Source organism: Theobroma cacao, chromosome 5 (assembly GCF_053813885.1).
Source record: "Theobroma cacao isolate CCN51 chromosome 5, ASM5381388v1, whole genome shotgun sequence".
In the NCBI taxonomy this organism is placed as follows: domain Eukaryota; kingdom Viridiplantae; phylum Streptophyta; class Magnoliopsida; order Malvales; family Malvaceae; genus Theobroma; species Theobroma cacao.
In genome coordinates this window covers 47,698,568-47,716,694 of record NC_142643.1, presented here as the reverse complement: position 1 = coordinate 47,716,694, position 18,127 = coordinate 47,698,568, and the positions used below count along the sequence as shown (strand labels likewise).

At 37.5% G+C, this 18,127-nt stretch overlaps 1 protein-coding gene across 1 annotated transcript; it reads right to left on the bottom strand.

Annotated features, from left to right (window-relative positions):
* Positions 1 to 10,620: 10,620 nt before the first annotated feature.
* EMB1138 (DEAD box RNA helicase (RH3)) lies at positions 10,621 to 18,051 on the bottom strand. Its single transcript, XM_088806742.1, has 10 exons — positions 17,450 to 18,051; positions 16,935 to 17,074; positions 16,419 to 16,833; positions 15,509 to 15,607; positions 14,127 to 14,351; positions 12,938 to 13,315; positions 12,296 to 12,439; positions 12,111 to 12,206; positions 11,691 to 11,938; positions 10,621 to 11,031 (listed from the first exon to the last, which is right to left on the bottom strand). The coding sequence occupies exons 1-10, from the start codon at positions 17,852 to 17,854 to the stop codon at positions 10,953 to 10,955; spliced, it is 2,229 nt and encodes a 742-aa protein (XP_088662868.1). The 5' UTR covers positions 17,855 to 18,051; the 3' UTR covers positions 10,621 to 10,952.
* Between the last annotated feature and the right edge of the window lie 76 nt (positions 18,052 to 18,127).

The window sequence follows — 18,127 nt, the reverse complement described above, 5'->3', positions numbered from 1 at the left end:
TGTTGGATGGGAGACCAACCCTTGGTAACCTCTTTCCCGCTTTTTTGTAATGATATGTCCACTGTTCATACTTTTTTCAATGGTCACAATTGGGATGTGGATAAATTAAAATTGTATCTGCCTATGAACTTGATTGATGAGATTTTGCAGATCCCTTTTGATAGATCGCAGGATGACGTAGGCTATTGGGCATTAACTTCCAATGGGGAATTCTCCACATGGAGTGCTTGGGAGGCAATCAGGCTACGACAATCACCTAATGTTCTGTGTTCACTTTTTTGGCACAAAAGTATCCCGTTATCCGCTTCCTTTTTCTTATGGAGAGTTTTTCATAATTGGATCCCAGTTGATCTCCGCTTAAAGGAAAAAGGATTTCACCTCGCTTCTAAATGCATTTGCTGTAACTCTGAGGAGACTCTTATTCATGTTCTTTGGGACAATCCGGTTGCGAAACAGGTTTGGAACTTCTTCTCAAACTTCTTTCAAATCTATGTCTCAAATCCTCAAAATGTCTCTCAAATTTTATGGGCTTGGTATCTCTCGGGTGATTATGTAAGAAAGGGCCACATCCGTACTTTAATTCCATTATTCATATGCTGGTTCTTATGGCTGGAAAAAAACGATGCTAAACACAGACAATTGGGCATGTACTCAGATAGAGTGGTATGGAAAATTATGAAACTCTTAAGGCAGTTGCAGGACGGCTATCTGTTGAAAAATTGGCAGTGGAAAGGAGATATGGATATAGCTGCTATGTGGGGATTCAAGTTCTCTCCTAAAATTAGAGCGGCTCCTCAAATCCTTCACTGGGTAAAACCAGTTTTAGGTGAACATAAATTGAATGTGGATGGCAGTTCTCGGCAGAATCAGAGTTCAGCTATTGGGGGCTTGCTCCGTGATCATACAGGTACGCTTGTCTTTGGTTTCTCTGAGAATATTGGACTTTCTAACTCCTTGCAGGCTGAATTACGTGCATTACTTCGGGGTTTACTGTTATGTAAAGAACGAAATATCGAAAAGCTGTGGATAGAAATGGATGCATTGGTGGCTATTCAGATGATCCAGCAATCTCAGAAAGGGTCCCATGACATACGATATCTGTTGGCATCCATCAGAAAGTGCTTGAGCTGTTTCTCCTTCAGAATCTCTCACATCTTTCAAGAAGGGAACCAAGCCGCAGATTTTTTGTCAAACAAAGGGCACACACATCAGAATCTCCATGTCTTTTCCGAAGCACAAGGTGAGTTGCACGGTATGCTTAAATTAGATAGCTTAAATTTACCTTATGTCAGATATGGCTAATTGTGAAGGAGTAGTACTCCTTATTTATTTTTCCTCGAATTGTACTCCTTTACCTCTTTGTAATAGTGGGAGACCTCCCTTTATAGTAGCATCAATAGTTATGCACATAAAATGGAGTTCCCTACTTTTAGTACTTTCTCACTCTTAACTTATGCTCATGTAATTCTGGAGGTAAGGTATACGTCCCCCTCCCTTTTGTCTTTCATTTCGATTATTAATAAAATAATTACAGGGTAGCTGGGCCCTGCGAGAACTTCCAGTTTAAAAAAAAAAAAAAAAACCCTAAACCCCAAACCCCAAACCCCCAACCCCCAACCCCCAACCCCAAACCCCAAACCCCAAAACCCCTAACCCCAACCCCTAACCCCTAACCCCTAAACCCTAACACCTAACCTCTAACCCCTAAACCCCTAAACCCCTAACCCCTAAACCCTAACCCCTAAACCCTAACCCCTAAACCCTAAACCCTACCCCTAACCCCTAACCCCCAACCCCTAACCCCCAACCCCCAACCCCAACCCCAAACCCCAACCCCTACCCCCAACCCCCAAACCCCCAACCCCAACCCCCAACCCCCAACCCCCAAACCCCCAACCCCAACCCCCAACCCCCAAACCCCAACCCCCAACCCCCAAACCCCAACCCCTAAACCCTAACCCCTAAACCCTAACCCTAAACCCTAACCCCTAACCCCTAAACCCTAAACCTAAACCTAAACCGGTTTTACATCATTTTTTTACCAGCAATGTTGGGAAATAATCAAGCAGGATCTTTTAAAAGCAGTGCTGGATTTTTTCAAAGGGTCCTCACTTCCGCGCGGTGTTACTTCCACGACATTAGTCCTACTACCTAAAAAGTCGAATGCATGCCAATGGAGTGATTTTCGCCCCATTAGTTTGTGTACTGTCTTAAACAAGATAGTTACCAAAATCTTGGCAAACCGATTATCCAAATTTCTCCCATCAGTTATTTCAGAGAACCAAAGTGGTTTTGTTAATGGGCGGCTCATCAGTGATAATATTCTTCTAGCACAGGAGCTTATCGGTAAACTGGATGCTAAATCGAGGGGAGGTAATGTGGTTTTAAAACTTGACATGGCAAAAGCATATGATCGGTTGAATTGGGATTTTATTTATTTAATGCTGAAGCATTTTGGGTTCAATACACAGTGGATCAATATGATTAAAGCATGCATCTCTAATTGCTGGTTTTCCTTGCTTATCAATGGATCTTTGGTGGGATATTTTAAATCTCAAAGGGGACTGCGACAAGGAGATTCGATCTCCCCTTTACTATTTATATTGGCTGCAGACTATTTATCAAGGGGACTTAATAATTTATTCAGTCGCTACAGTTCTTTGACTTATTTGTCTGGTTGTTTAATGCCTATCAGTCACTTGTCTTTTGCTGATGATATAGTTATTTTCACTAACGGATGCCGTTCAGCCTTGCAGAGAATTATGATTTTTTTACAGGAATATGAACAGGTGTCAGGACAGCAGATTAATCACCAGAAAAGTTGTTTTATCACAGCTAATGGATGTGCGATATCGAGGCGACAAATTATATCCCATACCACTGGCTTCCACCATAAAACACTTCCAGTCATCTATCTCGGAGCTCCTCTATACAAAGGTCCTAAGAAGGTATTCTTGTTTGACTCTTTAATCACTAAGATTCGAGATCGCATTTCAGGTTGGGAAAATAAGATCTTATCACCTGGGGGCCGAATCACATTATTGAGAAGTGTTCTATCATCTCTCCCAATGTACTTGCTGCAAGTCCTAAAACCTCCGATGTTAGTAATTGAAAAAATAGAACGGCTTTTCAATAGTTTCCTTTGGGGAGATTCGAATGAAAGTAAACGGATGCATTGGGCGGCTTGGAATAAAATCACCTATCCATGTTCGGAAGGGGGATTAGAAATCAGGAAACTGACTGATGTTTTTGAGGCATTCACATTAAAATTATGGTGGAGATTTCAAACTTGCAATAGCCTATGGACACAGTTTCTTAGGACTAAATACTGCCTTGGCCAAATACCCCACTATGTGCAACCGAAACTCCATGACTCTCAAGTGTGGAAACGGATGATAGTGGGGCGGAATGTTGCAATTCAGAACACACGATGGAAGATAGGTAAAGGGGAGCTTTTTTTCTGGCATGACTGTTGGATGGGTAACCAACCTTTGGTAACTTCATTTCCTTCAATTCAAAATGATATGTCTCTTGTTCATGAATTTTATACTGGTGATAACTGGGCTGTGGATAAATTGATTTTATATTTGCCGAGGAGCTTAATTGATAAGATTTTGCAGATCCCTTTCGATAGATCACAGGTGGATGTAGCTTATTGGGCTTTAACTTCCAATGGTGATTTTTCCACATTGAGTGCTTGGGAGGAAATCAGGCAAAGGCAATCTCCAAATGTTGTGGGATCCTTTATTTGGCATAAAAGCATTCCCTTATCTATCTCTTTCTTTTTCTGGAGAGTATTAAACAATTGGATTCCGGTGGAACTTCGAATGAAGGAAAAAGGTATTCATCTCGCCTCTAAATGTGTATGTTGCAATGCTGAGGAATCCTTAATACATGTTCTGTGGGAGAATCCAGTAGCAAAACAGGTTTGGATTTTCTTCTCTAAATTCTTTCAAATCAACATTTCCAATCCTCATCATGTTTCTCAAATAATTTGGGCATGGTATTATTCTGGTGATTACACTAAAAAGGGGCATATCCGCATTTTACTTCCAATTTTTATATGCTAGTTTCTATGGTTGGAAAGAAATGATGCAAAACACAGACATCTGGGTATGTATCCTGACAGAGTGATATGGCGTATTATGAAATTATTGAGACAATTACATGCAGGCTCTCTCTTAAGTCAATGGCAGTGGAAAGGTGATACAGCCATAGCAGTCAAGTGGGGTTTCCATTTCCCTCCCAAATACAGGGCTCCCCCTAAAATTATTCATTGGATAAAGCCAACAATAGGTGAATACAAATTGAATGTAGACGGTAGTTCACGGAATGGTCAAAATGCAGCAAGTGGAGGGGTACTACGTGATCACACAGGTACACTCGTTTTTGGTTTTTCAGAGAATATTGGACCTCGTAATTCTTTACAGGCGGAACTGCAAGCTTTACTTCGAGGACTACTCTTATGCCAAGAACGACATATAGATAATCTGTGGATAGAAATGGATGCACTAGTGGTCATTCAGATGATCCTACAATCCCAAAAAGGGTCCCATGATATCCGGTATTTGTTAGAATCCATTAGGAAATGCTTACGAGTTATCTCGTATAGAATATCACATATCTTTCGTGAAGGTAACCAAGCAGCGGATTTTCTGTCAAACAACGGATATTCACATCAGGATCTTTGTGTGTTTACTGAAGCACAAGGCGAATTGTTTGGTATTCTTAAGCTAGATAGACTAAATTTACCCTATGTTCGATTTAAATAATTGTAAAGGAGTAGTACTCCTTATTTATCTCTCTAGTTATTTTAATTCTTTGTCTCTCTGTAATAGTAGGCGATCTCTATTTTATTGTAGCATCATTAGTTATGCACGTAAATTAGATTTCCCTACCTTTAGTGTTTTTTCGATTCTATCTCCTACTCATGTAATTCTGGAGGTAAGGTTTCGGTCCCCATCCCCTTTTGTACTTGACTTCAATTATTAATAAAATAATTAAAGGGTAGTTGGGCCCTGCGGGAATTTCCAGTTTAAAAAAAAAAAAAAAAAAAAAAACCCTAAACCCTAAACCCTAAACCCTAAACCCAAACCCCAAACCCCCAAACCCCAAACCCCAAAACCCCTAAACCCTAAACCCTCAACCCTCAACCCTCAACCCAAAACCCGAAACCCCAAACCCAAAACCCGAAACCCCAAACCCAAAACCCCAAACCCGAAACCCTAAACCCGAAACCCCAAACCCAAAACACCAAACCCCAAACCCCAAACCCCAAACCCCAAACCCCACACCCCACACCCCACACCCCAACCCCCAACCCCCAACCCCCAAACCCAAACCCCAAAACCCCAAAACCCCAAAACCCCAAACCCCAAACCCCTAAACCCTAAACCCTAAACCCTAACCCCTAACCCCTAACCCCTAACCCCTAAACCCTAGACCCCAAACCCCAAACCCCAAACCCCAAACCTTGAACCTTACGCAGAGCATCCAACCGAGTCCGCCAAGGCTGTTAAAATTTTGTATACACTTAAAATATATTTTTAGTTTGAGAAAATTACAGCCGTTCTTTGGCATTGGCTGAGTTTCCCTTCACGTGGTGGTTTGACGTGAAGTGAACCCTAAACTTTACCCCAAGAAATACCCTACGCGCCTCTCCGTTCGAGGTAATAATATAATGGAGTTTACCGTGCCCCTTTAATAGGCTGGTCCACGGAATCCCCTCTATAGTAAATAATTAATATATACTCCACCAATTCAATAAAATTCATTCTAGCATGGCATGACAATTTATCGCAATCTAGCATCTCAAGGCTGAATACACAATATAAATAATTCTGACACCAAAATCAGTTTAGCCATTCATGCTCATATATTGTCATAAGCCATTCAATTTAAAACAATAAATTTACAACACAAGCAAGCAGTCTCCAATTACTCTATTTCCAAAACCAATATTTGATTTTTCAGAAATTTATAAAATCACAATTTCTCTTAAAACATAGCAATTTACCATTTAAACCCATTTTCTATAAAATCACACAATTGTATAAAACTACTATAGATAATTAAGACGATAATAAGTTTACTCACAATATTAGGAGTAGAAATACTCCTATCTTCCACCCTCGGGTGCAGTCTCTTACCCGAAACAATTGACTCACCACCTATCCATAATCCATGACACAAAATTCAGTAAATTGTGTCAATTTATCATAAATTATTTCAGGCTCTTATCCATGCGCATGCACTAGATAGGATTTGAAATATCTAGACAATCGCTTAATTGCGGTGTTCGACCTAACTCGCCTATACAAGGTGTAAATTCCTAAAATCTCCAATTCGACTCCAATTCCATCCATTTCAATTTCAATTATCCAATTATATCCACAATACCTCAATGACTGTGAATTTGATCTAATTTATCAGTTCAGACTATAAATTACGCTTTTACCCCTAGTGGATAAAAATTTCAATTTATTGCACCGAAAATTTCCATTTAATTTCCAACCTCATAATTCATCATTTTTTCACCCAATTCTCTTAAAATAAAGTCAACCTCATCCTCACATACCATTGGCTAGATTCGGCCTAGGGAAATTCATGGAGAAGATAAATATTTTTCTTATTGTTTTACTCATAAACATGCTACACTAACACTAAACACTAACATAGCTCAAAATCAAATTTATCTAACAACTTTCTCTCTCTAAACCCATATGACCAGAATTGAAATCATCCTCAAATCACATGATTCAACCATGAAAAATGATGGGAAATGCATGGGAAAGGTAAAGCACAAGACAAATTTAAGAAATGTTACCTTTTTTCACTTGATTTTTGAATTTCAACCTATTTTCTCTTTAAATTTCTTGGCTAGGGTTTTATTTTCTCCTTTCTCTCTCTTGTTTTTTGCTTGGCCGAATGTTGAAGAAGAAGAATGGGTTATGGGCTGATTTTTTTATGCCTTTTTTTTATTAGTTTAATGAATAATATTATTTTATTCATATTTTGAATATTTTATTAATTCATTTTTTTTTTCTAACCATCCACTTGTCCTACTTTTTTTTTCACCATGCATTCCTTTTGACTTATCCAAGACTTAAGTGAAATTTTCAGATTTTTTTCAAAGTTTTGCTGGAGCAAATTTTTTAAAATTACACTTTTGCCCTTAAACTTTTCAAAAATTACATTTTTACCTCAAAAATTGAAAATTTGTCATAATGCATAATTTTCACTCCTCATACTCATTTCACACTCCAAATAATTAAATTTGATCAAAATCCTTTCAAAAATTAAATTTTTGATTTCGGTTGGCAAAATTACCATTTTACCCTTTTACTCCAAATTATACCGAAATTAAAATTTTTCACTTCTAAACCTCAAATCTTACTCCAATAAGTCAAATGGGGCCAAAAATCTTTTCTAAAAATTACCATTTTGTCCTCAGGTGGTAAATGACCATTTTACTCTTGGATAGTGAAAATTTCGATTTGACTCCAAATTGATCCTCGAACTCCGAATTACCATATTAAACAATTCTGGGACATTAAAATTCTTAATTTCATCGTAAATTCTCTATTTGATCTAGTTCGAGGTTTAAATCAACTTTGTTTCACCTCTAGGTACAATACCGATTTTTGTAAATTTTTTTTTTCGGGACTCTCTTAGCATGCAAACATGTTATCCATCACATGCATGTCATGAGAAATATTTTTATAGAGTAGAGCTTGTCATCTTCTCCCCCACTTGAATCAACCATATGATCCTTCTTCATGACTGATTTCGATATCCGGCTAAATATTAATATTTTAATATTATTTTATTCTAAAAATTTTATCTTGTCTCCTTGGTACCCAAAATACCTTATTATGCCTCACTTGACTTCCGAATCGCCTTTTATCTCACAAATTCTCCTCCGATAAAATTATTATTATTTTATTATTATTTTCTCACTTTCGGAATATTTTATCATAAACTACTCTTTTCGTCTTTTATCACTTTTAAACATTTTAATTGACCTCAATTTGCATTCGATCAACTTTGTTTATCACCATATCAAAGTATGGGGTATTTCATTAACTCCCCATAAAAAGACCCTCCACCTATTTAGAGAGTCAGTTACATTGTAAATCAATATCCAAGAGTCTTTAGATTTTCCTCTCCCTACTTTCTTCTAAAACCCGAGAAGCCCTAAGAAAGAAATTCCCATGAAAAAAACTTTTCTTACCCACAAAGTAGTTGAAAAGGGAAAAAGAAAAAAGAAAGCTGATGATCCTCTATCATATTCCCGTAAGAAGAAAAGAAAAATCAAAGAATCTTCAATAGAGAAGAAGAAGAGAAGCAAAAAGAAGGCAATAAAGAAAGGGAAAAGGATCAGTTAAGGCAAGAGCCCCCACAAGCAAAGATAGTGATTCATCCGTCGGATTTCAAAATCACTTTCATGTTGATAGGTTTAGAAAGATTGAGAATTCTACAATTTCTTGTGGGAAGTTTTTTGATTGGGCTAGTTTCAATGATGCCCTTGTAGTGAAAGAGGATTTAGAAAATTATTTTGAAACATTAAAACTGAAGTTCATGAGTACATTTGGAGATAGGATGTTCAGACAAGGCTCCTAAAGGACTTAATGGTCGACAAGGTCCTAGAGGACCCAAGGTTGAAGTAGAAGGTCAGCTCGGTTGTTGACGGGCTTTAAAAGGACCTGTTATGGGTCTCAGAGCCCCGACTGTTGTTGAACAAGGAACTAGAAAAGAATATCAGCTCAGTGGTCCAACACTGCATAGAAGACCCGAGAAGAAGGTCGACTTGGTAGTTTACTAACTCCTTTAAAACCTAAGTAAGGTCTTCGAGCCTCGAAGGTTGTCGGACAGGGAATGGGAAAAAAAGCTCAGCCTGGTCGTCGACGAGCTCTTGAAAGAGTCGACAAGGGTCCTAAGCATCGACAGTTGTTAGATAAGGGTCAAGAGGAAAAAGTCTTCTCAGTGGTTAACCTTAAACCCGAAAGACTCGAAAGGGTCCCAAAGCCTTGATGGTCTTCGGACAAGGGACGAGAGAAAAAGGTTCGCCCCATAATCCACGGATTATTGGAGGAGTAGGTAAAGGTCTCGAGCACCGAAGGTCGTCAGATAGGGACCGAGAGAAGAAGGTCTTTTCGGTGGTCGATAGGCTCTTAGTGGACCCAAGAATGGTCTCAAACCCCCGATGATCATCGGACAAGGGACAAGAAAGAAAGGTTGACCTGGTGGTCTACGAGCTCCCAAAAGATCCGTGAAGGTTCTTGAAGCCTCGACGGTCTTCGGATAAGGCATTAGAGAAAAGGTCGATTCGGTGGTCTACGGGCTCTCGTAAAACCTGGGAAAGGTCCCTAAGCCATTATTGACGATGGAGAGGGAATTGGTAGGTATTTAAAGGCATACACTAACTACACCATCACCACCTAAATAAGCTCCATTGTCTCATCTTGTTTTATTAATAATGTCCACTTTTGTTGTTCATAACCATGGGCACCATTACGTTTATATGAGTTGAAAAGTTATGAAGTTATGATATGAATATGTGAAATAAATGTGTGGCATGTGGTTATTAAGAATGGAATATAAGATATGTATTTAAATTATGAATGTTGAAATTATAAAGGCCAATGGATATGAACTTGATGCAAAATATGAACAAGTTGTAGGCTTGCGTAGGCCTCATGGGTTATATCCATTAGGCCTTCGTGTTTATCATGATCCGATTGTTTGCTAAATCAACAAAAATTTAAATACTATTATTAGTATAAAATTTTTAAAAGATGTTTCATTTTTGTTTGGATTTATTTAATTTTAATATTTGAAATCGTATATAAGTTCGAAGCAGATTTGTTTCACTTTATTTTATTAAATGATTGAAAATGACATGAATATCTTTTATAACAATTTTAATCAAAATTAAAACTTATATAATTTATTTTATCAAATAATTTTAATTTAATTTTAAAAATTATTATTTTATATAAAAATTTTATAATAACTTTTACACAAAAAAAAATTAAGCAAAACAAATGTTAATCAGTATAAATAGTATTTCTGCACCTTTAATATCTACTCCAAAACCTTCTTGGTCATTGTGCTCAACGTCTTGAAAAAGAAAAAGGTAGAACCCATCAGGGACGTGCTGTGCTTGGATTTGCCATGAGAGGGTGGGGGATACCTCCCCTTATATTTAACTTAAACCATTGAATTCACTCCCAAGGACCCACCCAAACGTTTCAAGGATAGTGAAACCGATATTTCCAGCTAGGAGTCTATATAAATAATAATGAATTCATTCTATGGGGAGATAGAGAATTGTTACCAGAGAATTTTCAGCAACAATACCCGTGTAATTGCATGATGCAATCATCCTAAGGTGAGGAATCATAAGTGTATAATAACTCCGAGATTATCTTTTTTTTTTTTAATTCAGTTTTCTCTATTTTTCTCAAGAAACCAGATTACAAAATTTCCACTAACTCTACGGACCTAGCTGTCCTTCATCAATTTGACATCATAGCTAAAAGATCCAAAGGTTGTTGCTTTACTTGTCAAAAATTGTCAAAACACAGAAGGTTGAAGCTGTTAATCAGGATCATGAAATAAAAAAAAGGGTAATGTCTCATAGAATATAACCTTCATTCACGGTACTTTCATACGACACTTCTTCCATTTTGATTTTACACATTTTATGGTAACACGCGCACAAAGCGCGAGAGAACGAGCCCCATAGCTAGCAATTGGTTGATTTATACCAAAGAACAACCACATAATGTGTTTCCCTCGCAGATATATCAATTTTTGCAACTCCTGCAGGGGACCACCTCTCTCCTTGACCAACTGAATGCCAATATCTGCCAACAAGCAAATGCCCGATAACAGCTTTGTTCCAAGATCATCCAGGTTTTGTGGAGGACTGATACCCAAGCAACACACTAAAAGTCTAGCTTCTCAGGGCAGTCTGATGCCCTATGCCCAGGACGTCCACAGTTGAAACATGAACCTCCAAAGCTTCTGTACACAAATTCAGAGGTCAATGTCAATGTTATACAAGTTGTACGTGTTCCTATAAGATTGAAAACTAATTTAATAGCAACTGCCTTATCTGGCTATAAACGCTTCAAGTAATTAGAGCTTCCACCAAAGTAATCAAACATCAAATTACAAAGTTACATGTCAATGACAAAATAGAACAGCACCGTGTTTCTGTCCATGAAGGAAAAATAAGTCTATTGGTTCATCACGCATGTGCCCTCCGCCATGAATGGCAAAATAAGTTCTGGTTAAAATGGACTTTATTTCCATAATTACGTTACCAACTATTCAGCCTTTTTACCTTTCTTTAAGATGTGGACAATAAGTAAGATTTAGAATAAAATCAGGGGAATATGGATCACTCCATCATCCAATACCAAACAGATTTATAAAAGATGTACAGGCAGGATCATAGGCAATTGCTGCTTTGTTACAGAAGAGTCCAATCTGATATTTTCTCCTTTCTCATTTATTACTTCGCCTTTAAGACCAAAAACCATTTATAGTAGTTTGGTGTTCCTTCCTTAAATGATGATTTCTATAAAACAGAATGGCGCATGTATCTTTTCATAAAACTTAGTACAAGTAAAAAGGTTCAAGATAGTGTACAGAAAAACAATTGAAGAGAAGAGACATGCCTGTCATGGGATGATGACCTTTTTGATCTTCTACTACCAATTAGCCAGTCATCCCTACTGCTTTTTGAAGTCCGAGACCAGCTACTTCTTCCACCTCGGACCTCATCATCAGAGTTTCGGCCACTGCTCCAACTCCTGGAGCCTCTAAAACCTCTCCGATCCTTAGATATTCCCCGTGGAGAGCGATCCCTGCTAGAAAATTTTCCATAATAATCACTTGAAGGGCCATCATCTTGCAAAGGAGGCAACTGCCAGCAGAAATAAATACACAAAATCAGCTTAGTTTAGCGCATCAAAACAATGCTTAAGTGGCTGCCAAAGGAGCATAGCAAGATGAATTAGATGACAGTAATGTAAGGAACATGACCATCATGCAGAATCACAATTAATGAGCAACAGTGACCAACATCTAGCATTGACCTTTGTGATCTTTGAGATTGTGTTCCCAGGTGGTGTTTGCTTATTCAGCAACTCTTTAGCAATCTCCTCTGGGAGATCAAACACTGCACCTTGAACCTGATATTAAACACACTCCTTAAGTCTCAAGCAAAGAGATCAATCAAGATTAACAAAACAAAATGGACAGAAATCTTTTGCACACAAACCCTCTCATCTGCGATTAGATATACTTTCCCCACTTCATCAGCAGCCACAGGGTAAACATCAGAAAGAAACCCAGTGACAGACCTGGCAGACAGGAAACCTCTAGAATAAGATGAATCTCTTGTCAATTGCAGTGTTACCAATCCCTGCAACAAAACATCCGATTAAGCACCAGGATAAATTAATTTATTGAAAGAAAATAACCTCACAAACAAAATGAGATAAATCCTATATGGCTGGTGAGATGAGGGGTCTTGGCATTTGACAATTTAGTTGGCAGCATGCTGCCTATACAGACATGGGTTTACGGTTATATAATAAAAATGTATAGGATTTACATAATAGAAGAAGATGAAAAGGGCCGAAGTTCAGTATACCAATAACAAAAAAGCACTGAATTCCCATCATCCTCAGGGGTTTGAACTTAGTACATGGAGACTAAGTTGTGGTACACATGGAGACTCACTAATCTCCTCCCATAAACTCGCACTCCTTTCAAGGGTTTGAACTTCAAACCTCTAAAATGAAGTCCCAATATCAAGTGCTACGTTATCCCCCCACGGGACAAGCAAACTTGAATGTAATATCACAATTAACTACTCCAATTAGGATTAAAAAGCAACATAAACTGTATTATAGTTTACCTGTTCATGACTAATAAGAGAGCGCGATGAAGGAGGGCGGGAAAATCCACTCAGGTGTGCTAGTGCTGCAGCAAGAGCGTTTATCCCTTCTTCTTCAATCAGTCTTTGAGCAGTCGGAGTAAAGAACTCTATAGAGTGAGGATGAACTCCATTAAGAGTAGCAACAATTTGCTCAGCTGATGACTCCAGAACTTCTTCGATAGCTGGAGCACTAATGAACTCAAACTTACACCCGACATCACGTTCAAGGGATCGGACTGTTCTCCTTTGGCTATTAGTAAACATCAAAATTGCAGAACCTTCCTTCCCTGCCCGTCCAGTACGTCCAGAGCGATGCACAAAAGTCTCTGCATCATTAGGAAGCTCATAGTGGATGACCTGGAGAAAAGGGTGATAAGATCCATCTTCTTAGTGCCCTTTAGAAAGCACATTCCAGATTTTGAAGTCAAAGATAGATAAAATATTATGATAGTTTTTCATATATGATAATATTTTTTAGCATGAAAACTGGAAAAAAAAAATAAAAAGAAAAAAAAAGCCAACATTAGCTAAGAAACTTATGATAATCATCAACATAGCATGCATGTCTATTATATATACTTAATTGACACAAGCTTTTCCCAGTTTCACAATACCAAACAATAACTCATCTTCTTTAAGCTTAAGTAACTGATGAAATGGACATTGGATAGCATATCATTGATTTTTGTTAAGTATATAAACATGATAGAACGAATGACTTAAATCGTTAGAGTTTCAAAAATAAGTACTAGCTTATTTTGTTTATAGTTTGTTGAAAAGCACAATATCATCCTTGAACCTTAAAAATAGTATTTAATTGGTACCTTTACTATTGCTTTTTGCTTCCAAAAGAAAAAACTCAATAATGTCTTTTGATAAAAAATAAACAAAAAATTTAATGAGGAACTTAAAAATACCTCAATGAATAGCAAAATGAATGCTTTTAGTTCTACATGAAGAAATTTTGTTTAATTCGTGTAACATTTTAACCATTCACTCATTTTTCATCAAACGTAATTTTGCTTGCGGAAGCAAAAGCAAAAAAAAGTAATATGAAATAACTACCAAAAGTATCAACATGATGGAGCCTAAAGTAGCAATGAAAACATAATGAAAGACCCAAAAGAAATTATAAAGTTTAAAGAACTATAAAAGTTTGGTAACATACTAGCTCAACATTTGGAATATCAAGTCCACGAGATGCAACATCAGTGGCAACAAGCACAGTAAATTTTCCTTGCCGAAAACCATTCAATGTTCTCTCCCTTTGATGTTGAGATATATCACCATGCAATGCCTCGGAAGCTATGCTGTTTGTTAAGGCAATAGAAACATCATCAGCATCTCGTTTTGTTTGTGTAAAAACAATTGTCTTCCCACCTTTCGCATAAACCTGAAAATTAGGAAAAGAATTATTTTCTTTTTCAGTATGGTGGTCAGCTTGTCACTTTTGGTTTGATATAATTTTGAATAATGATAAAATATGGTAGCATAATAACATTGCATTCATGTTAGCATAGCCAAATGATAAAACAATTTCATTTAAAAAATGTTTACAAACTAAAAACATGAAATAATAAGATCTAATGGAGAACTGGGGGTGCAAATAAAAATTTAATAAAACTTTAGGGTTTAGAAAGGCCCTCTAACTTTAGGAAGTTGGTGGTTTTCAGAAAGGCTTACATCAAATTAACTTAGTAGGCCAACCCACATTCTTGCAGCATAATGTAAATATAAAACTACCAAGGACTTAACTAAAGCATCTTTGAGTACCACATGCTTGAAATAAGAATAATAATCCAACATTTGAATGAAATTCCATCCTGAAGAATAGCTAACAGACAAAGAATGGATCACCAGCTGATGCCACAAAGGAGCCAACTTTGTAGATGTTGCTTACATAGAACAATATCAAAACATGTACATTATGTCTTCTGATATACAATATTACTGCATACTATGTTCAACACAAAAAAAAAAAAAAAAAAATCCAATAAGAATGATGTAATAGGCTTTAGAGTTTAGGGTTTAGGCCAACCCACATACTTGCAGCATAAAGCAAATATAAAACTAGCAAGGACTTAAATAAAGCAGCTTTGAGGACCAAAGGCTTCCACTAAGAATAATAATGCAACTTTTTGAATGAAATTCCATCCTGAAGAAACTTTAGCGGAGAAAGAACGCATCAACAGCTGACATGACAAAATGAACCAACTCTGTAGATGTTGCTTACACAGAACAATATCAAAATATTTACACTGGAATAACTATCTCTATTATGTCTTCTGATGTAAAATACACAGCATATTATATTCAACACACACAAAATTATTTCCAATAAAATGATCCAATAGGTTCATGTTTTATATGATAAAATTCTATAAAGAAAAAAACAATTCTTATGTTACTCATTAGTCTTCACCAGAAAGAGACATCTATGAAGGAAAAAGTCATTACATGTAATACACTGACTTCACTGATAGCTTCAATCTATACCAAAAATAAAAGAAATATTGAGACCAAAGAGAAAAAGTAAGATAAATTAGTTACTGTTATAAGATCACTAAGAATGGTCCGCTTTGCAGTTGATGTGGTTGATATTGCATAAAGTTTGATCCCTTCAGCAAGCTTTTCATCTTGATCTCCAACCTGTGAAAGGAGAAAGAACCAAAAAAATAAATCAAGGTTTCTTTCTGCAATAAAAAAAACTCTGGACATAATACTGATAACAGAAATGTGCTACTCCAAGATCAGCACATCACACAGTACTTATTTATACATGTAGATGTGTATAATGTTTTTCTCCAAGTTTCTTTAATAATATAAATAAAACATATGATTCCACTTATTCTTCAAGAAGAAAATTATTATTCTTGAACTTCTCACCAAACTAATTATTCAATTTCAATCTCTAAACAGATCATAATTTTTTTTTCCAAAAGAAAAAGAACACACTTTTCACTATGTCTCAAATGAAGTAATATTTGCCTTGCAGAAATGGTGGAATACAATAGTATGCTGGATTTAGATCTAAGCAGATATATACCACAGCGTTTTTCAGGATGGCACTGTTTTCTCTTGCAGATGAAGTGGTTGAGAAAACAATTTTAAGATGTTGGTACCCACATTCTGAGCATGTTGAGTATCAAAGATTAAATCAACAAACTCAACAATGTATTAATCATCCCAACCCAAGAAAGTGGGTGGGAAGGGGGACAAAGAAAATTTCACCATTGACAATCACCAACAGAGAGTTTTGATCTTTCACTAATGCTCTACAATAACTAGTCATCCATCAAACACGCAGAAATAACTACCTGCAATACTCCAGACTCAAAACTTGTAAGCTTTTGAGTTTAGACATAAACTTGTCCATCATTATCCAATGAAGAAATAGATGTAACATCTCAAAACACCAGCATACATAAGCGTTCTGAAGAATTCGTAGAAAAGAACTTACCAAGTCAATATTCAGAGGATTATCCAAGTATTTTCTTGCCAACTTTTTAACCCAAGAAGGCATCGTTGCAGAGAAAAGCATGCTCTGCCTCTTTGATGGAAGATTCTCTAAAATTTCTTCGACATCTTCCTCAAATCCAACTGCAAGCATCTGATCGGCTTCATCAAGGACAAGATATTCAACTTCCCCCAATTTGAGGTCACTACTTTCTATGAGGTCAATGATTCGACCAGGAGTCCCAACCACTACATCAACCCCACGGGAAAGAGCATTTCGCTGTGTATTATACGATACCCCTCCATAAACACAAACAGTGTTTAAGTAAGGAGCAGACTCTTTAATTTCCTTCTCCACTTGCTTGGCTAACTCCCGAGTAGGGGCCAAGACCAAAACTCTGGGAAGCCGACCAGACATCCTAGAAAAAGAAAAGTAGAAAGGTGAAAACATTAAAAAAATAAGAATAATAAAACTATTGAGAATGGAGGAAATCTAAGTTTGTATTATAAAGTGTGTTACCGCCGCGGACTTGTTTGTTGGGGAGCATCATGAGTAAGGCGTTTGATTATGGGGATCCCAAAGGCTAATGTCTTGCCAGTTCCAGTCTTCGCACGAGCAATGATGTCTCGACCTTGTAATGCCGGTACAAAGACAGCTCTCTAAATCAATGAAAGGGGAAATATAATATATAGAATGTTAAATTGGTATTGAAAGAGAAGAATTGAACCCAACTTAAGTAACAAAACAAGAAAGAAAGGCACAATAACGGCTATGTAGAAAACAATGCCAAACGCAACATAAAGATTAGGAGATGGTATAATAGTCTAAGGATGTAAGATAGAAGCAACCAACTGGCGCATTTGAAATGATAATTAAATAGCATAAGACAAGCAAGTTGCTTACATGGGAATTGTCATTGTCTACTCTAGGACAGAATAAACGAAATAGAGGGATTGGAGTTAGAGGAGCACAAGACTGAAAAGCAAAAGAATCTAAATAGGAAGTCATCAAGTAGAAAAGAGAGAAAATTTGACCTGAATTGGGAAAAGGTGAGTGATGCCTCGCTGGAGTAGGGAATCGACGAGGCGTTGAGGCAAACCCAACTTTGAAATGTCAAGTTCGTCGTCGTGGTTGGAGGAAGCCGCAGCCTCATAGACGTCCTGGCCGTCTTGGTCTTGGTGAAGAGAGAGGCCCTTGAAGGCCTGTTCGCTGAGCACGGAATTGGGAGTGGCCACAGCGCGAGGAACAAAAGAGTGCTTGAAGCTGAGCAATGGCCTTCCAGCTACTACGAGGGCGTTGAACTGAGCCTTATCAGTGAATGGTAAGGGCAAGCAAGAAGCTGCTGCTGTAAACGATGTTATCCTTCTATTAGAGATGGAGAAAGTGTCTAGAGACGGGGTGTGGTGTATGGAGGACGAAAGTCCTACTAAGGAGGCCATCTTTTTCTTTCTGCTTCTTGTTTCGCCTTTCGGTTGCTAGAAGAAGATAGGCTAAGGGGATTTGAGATATTTCAAACGCCGGGTAGGGGGAGTTGAGTGAGGGAGATAAGGCCACACTCCTCCCCAAATGAATGGCTTCGCTGCTTCTACTTATTACCGATCCACAAAGCCGTAACAAAACCAAAGCGACACCAAGGTCCCAAAAAGAATCGCCTCACTTAAATATCAATAAACTAGTTTTGGGTTGAGCCGAGGCCCATGACGCAGGCATCC

Excerpts from the sequence above, each read along its gene's own strand:
- EMB1138 (XM_088806742.1), bottom strand. The coding sequence starts at position 17,854 with ATGGCCTCCTTAGTAGGACTTTCGTCCTCCATACACCACACCCCGTCT. Across the intron at positions 14,352-15,508 it reads TTCTTAGTGATCTTATAACA|GTTTATGCGAAAGGTGGGAA; the intron begins GTAACTAATTTA and ends CCTAATTTTCAG. Across the intron at positions 12,207-12,295 it reads ATCTAATCGCAGATGAGAGG|GTTCAAGGTGCAGTGTTTGA; the intron begins GTTTGTGTGCAA and ends GTTTAATATCAG.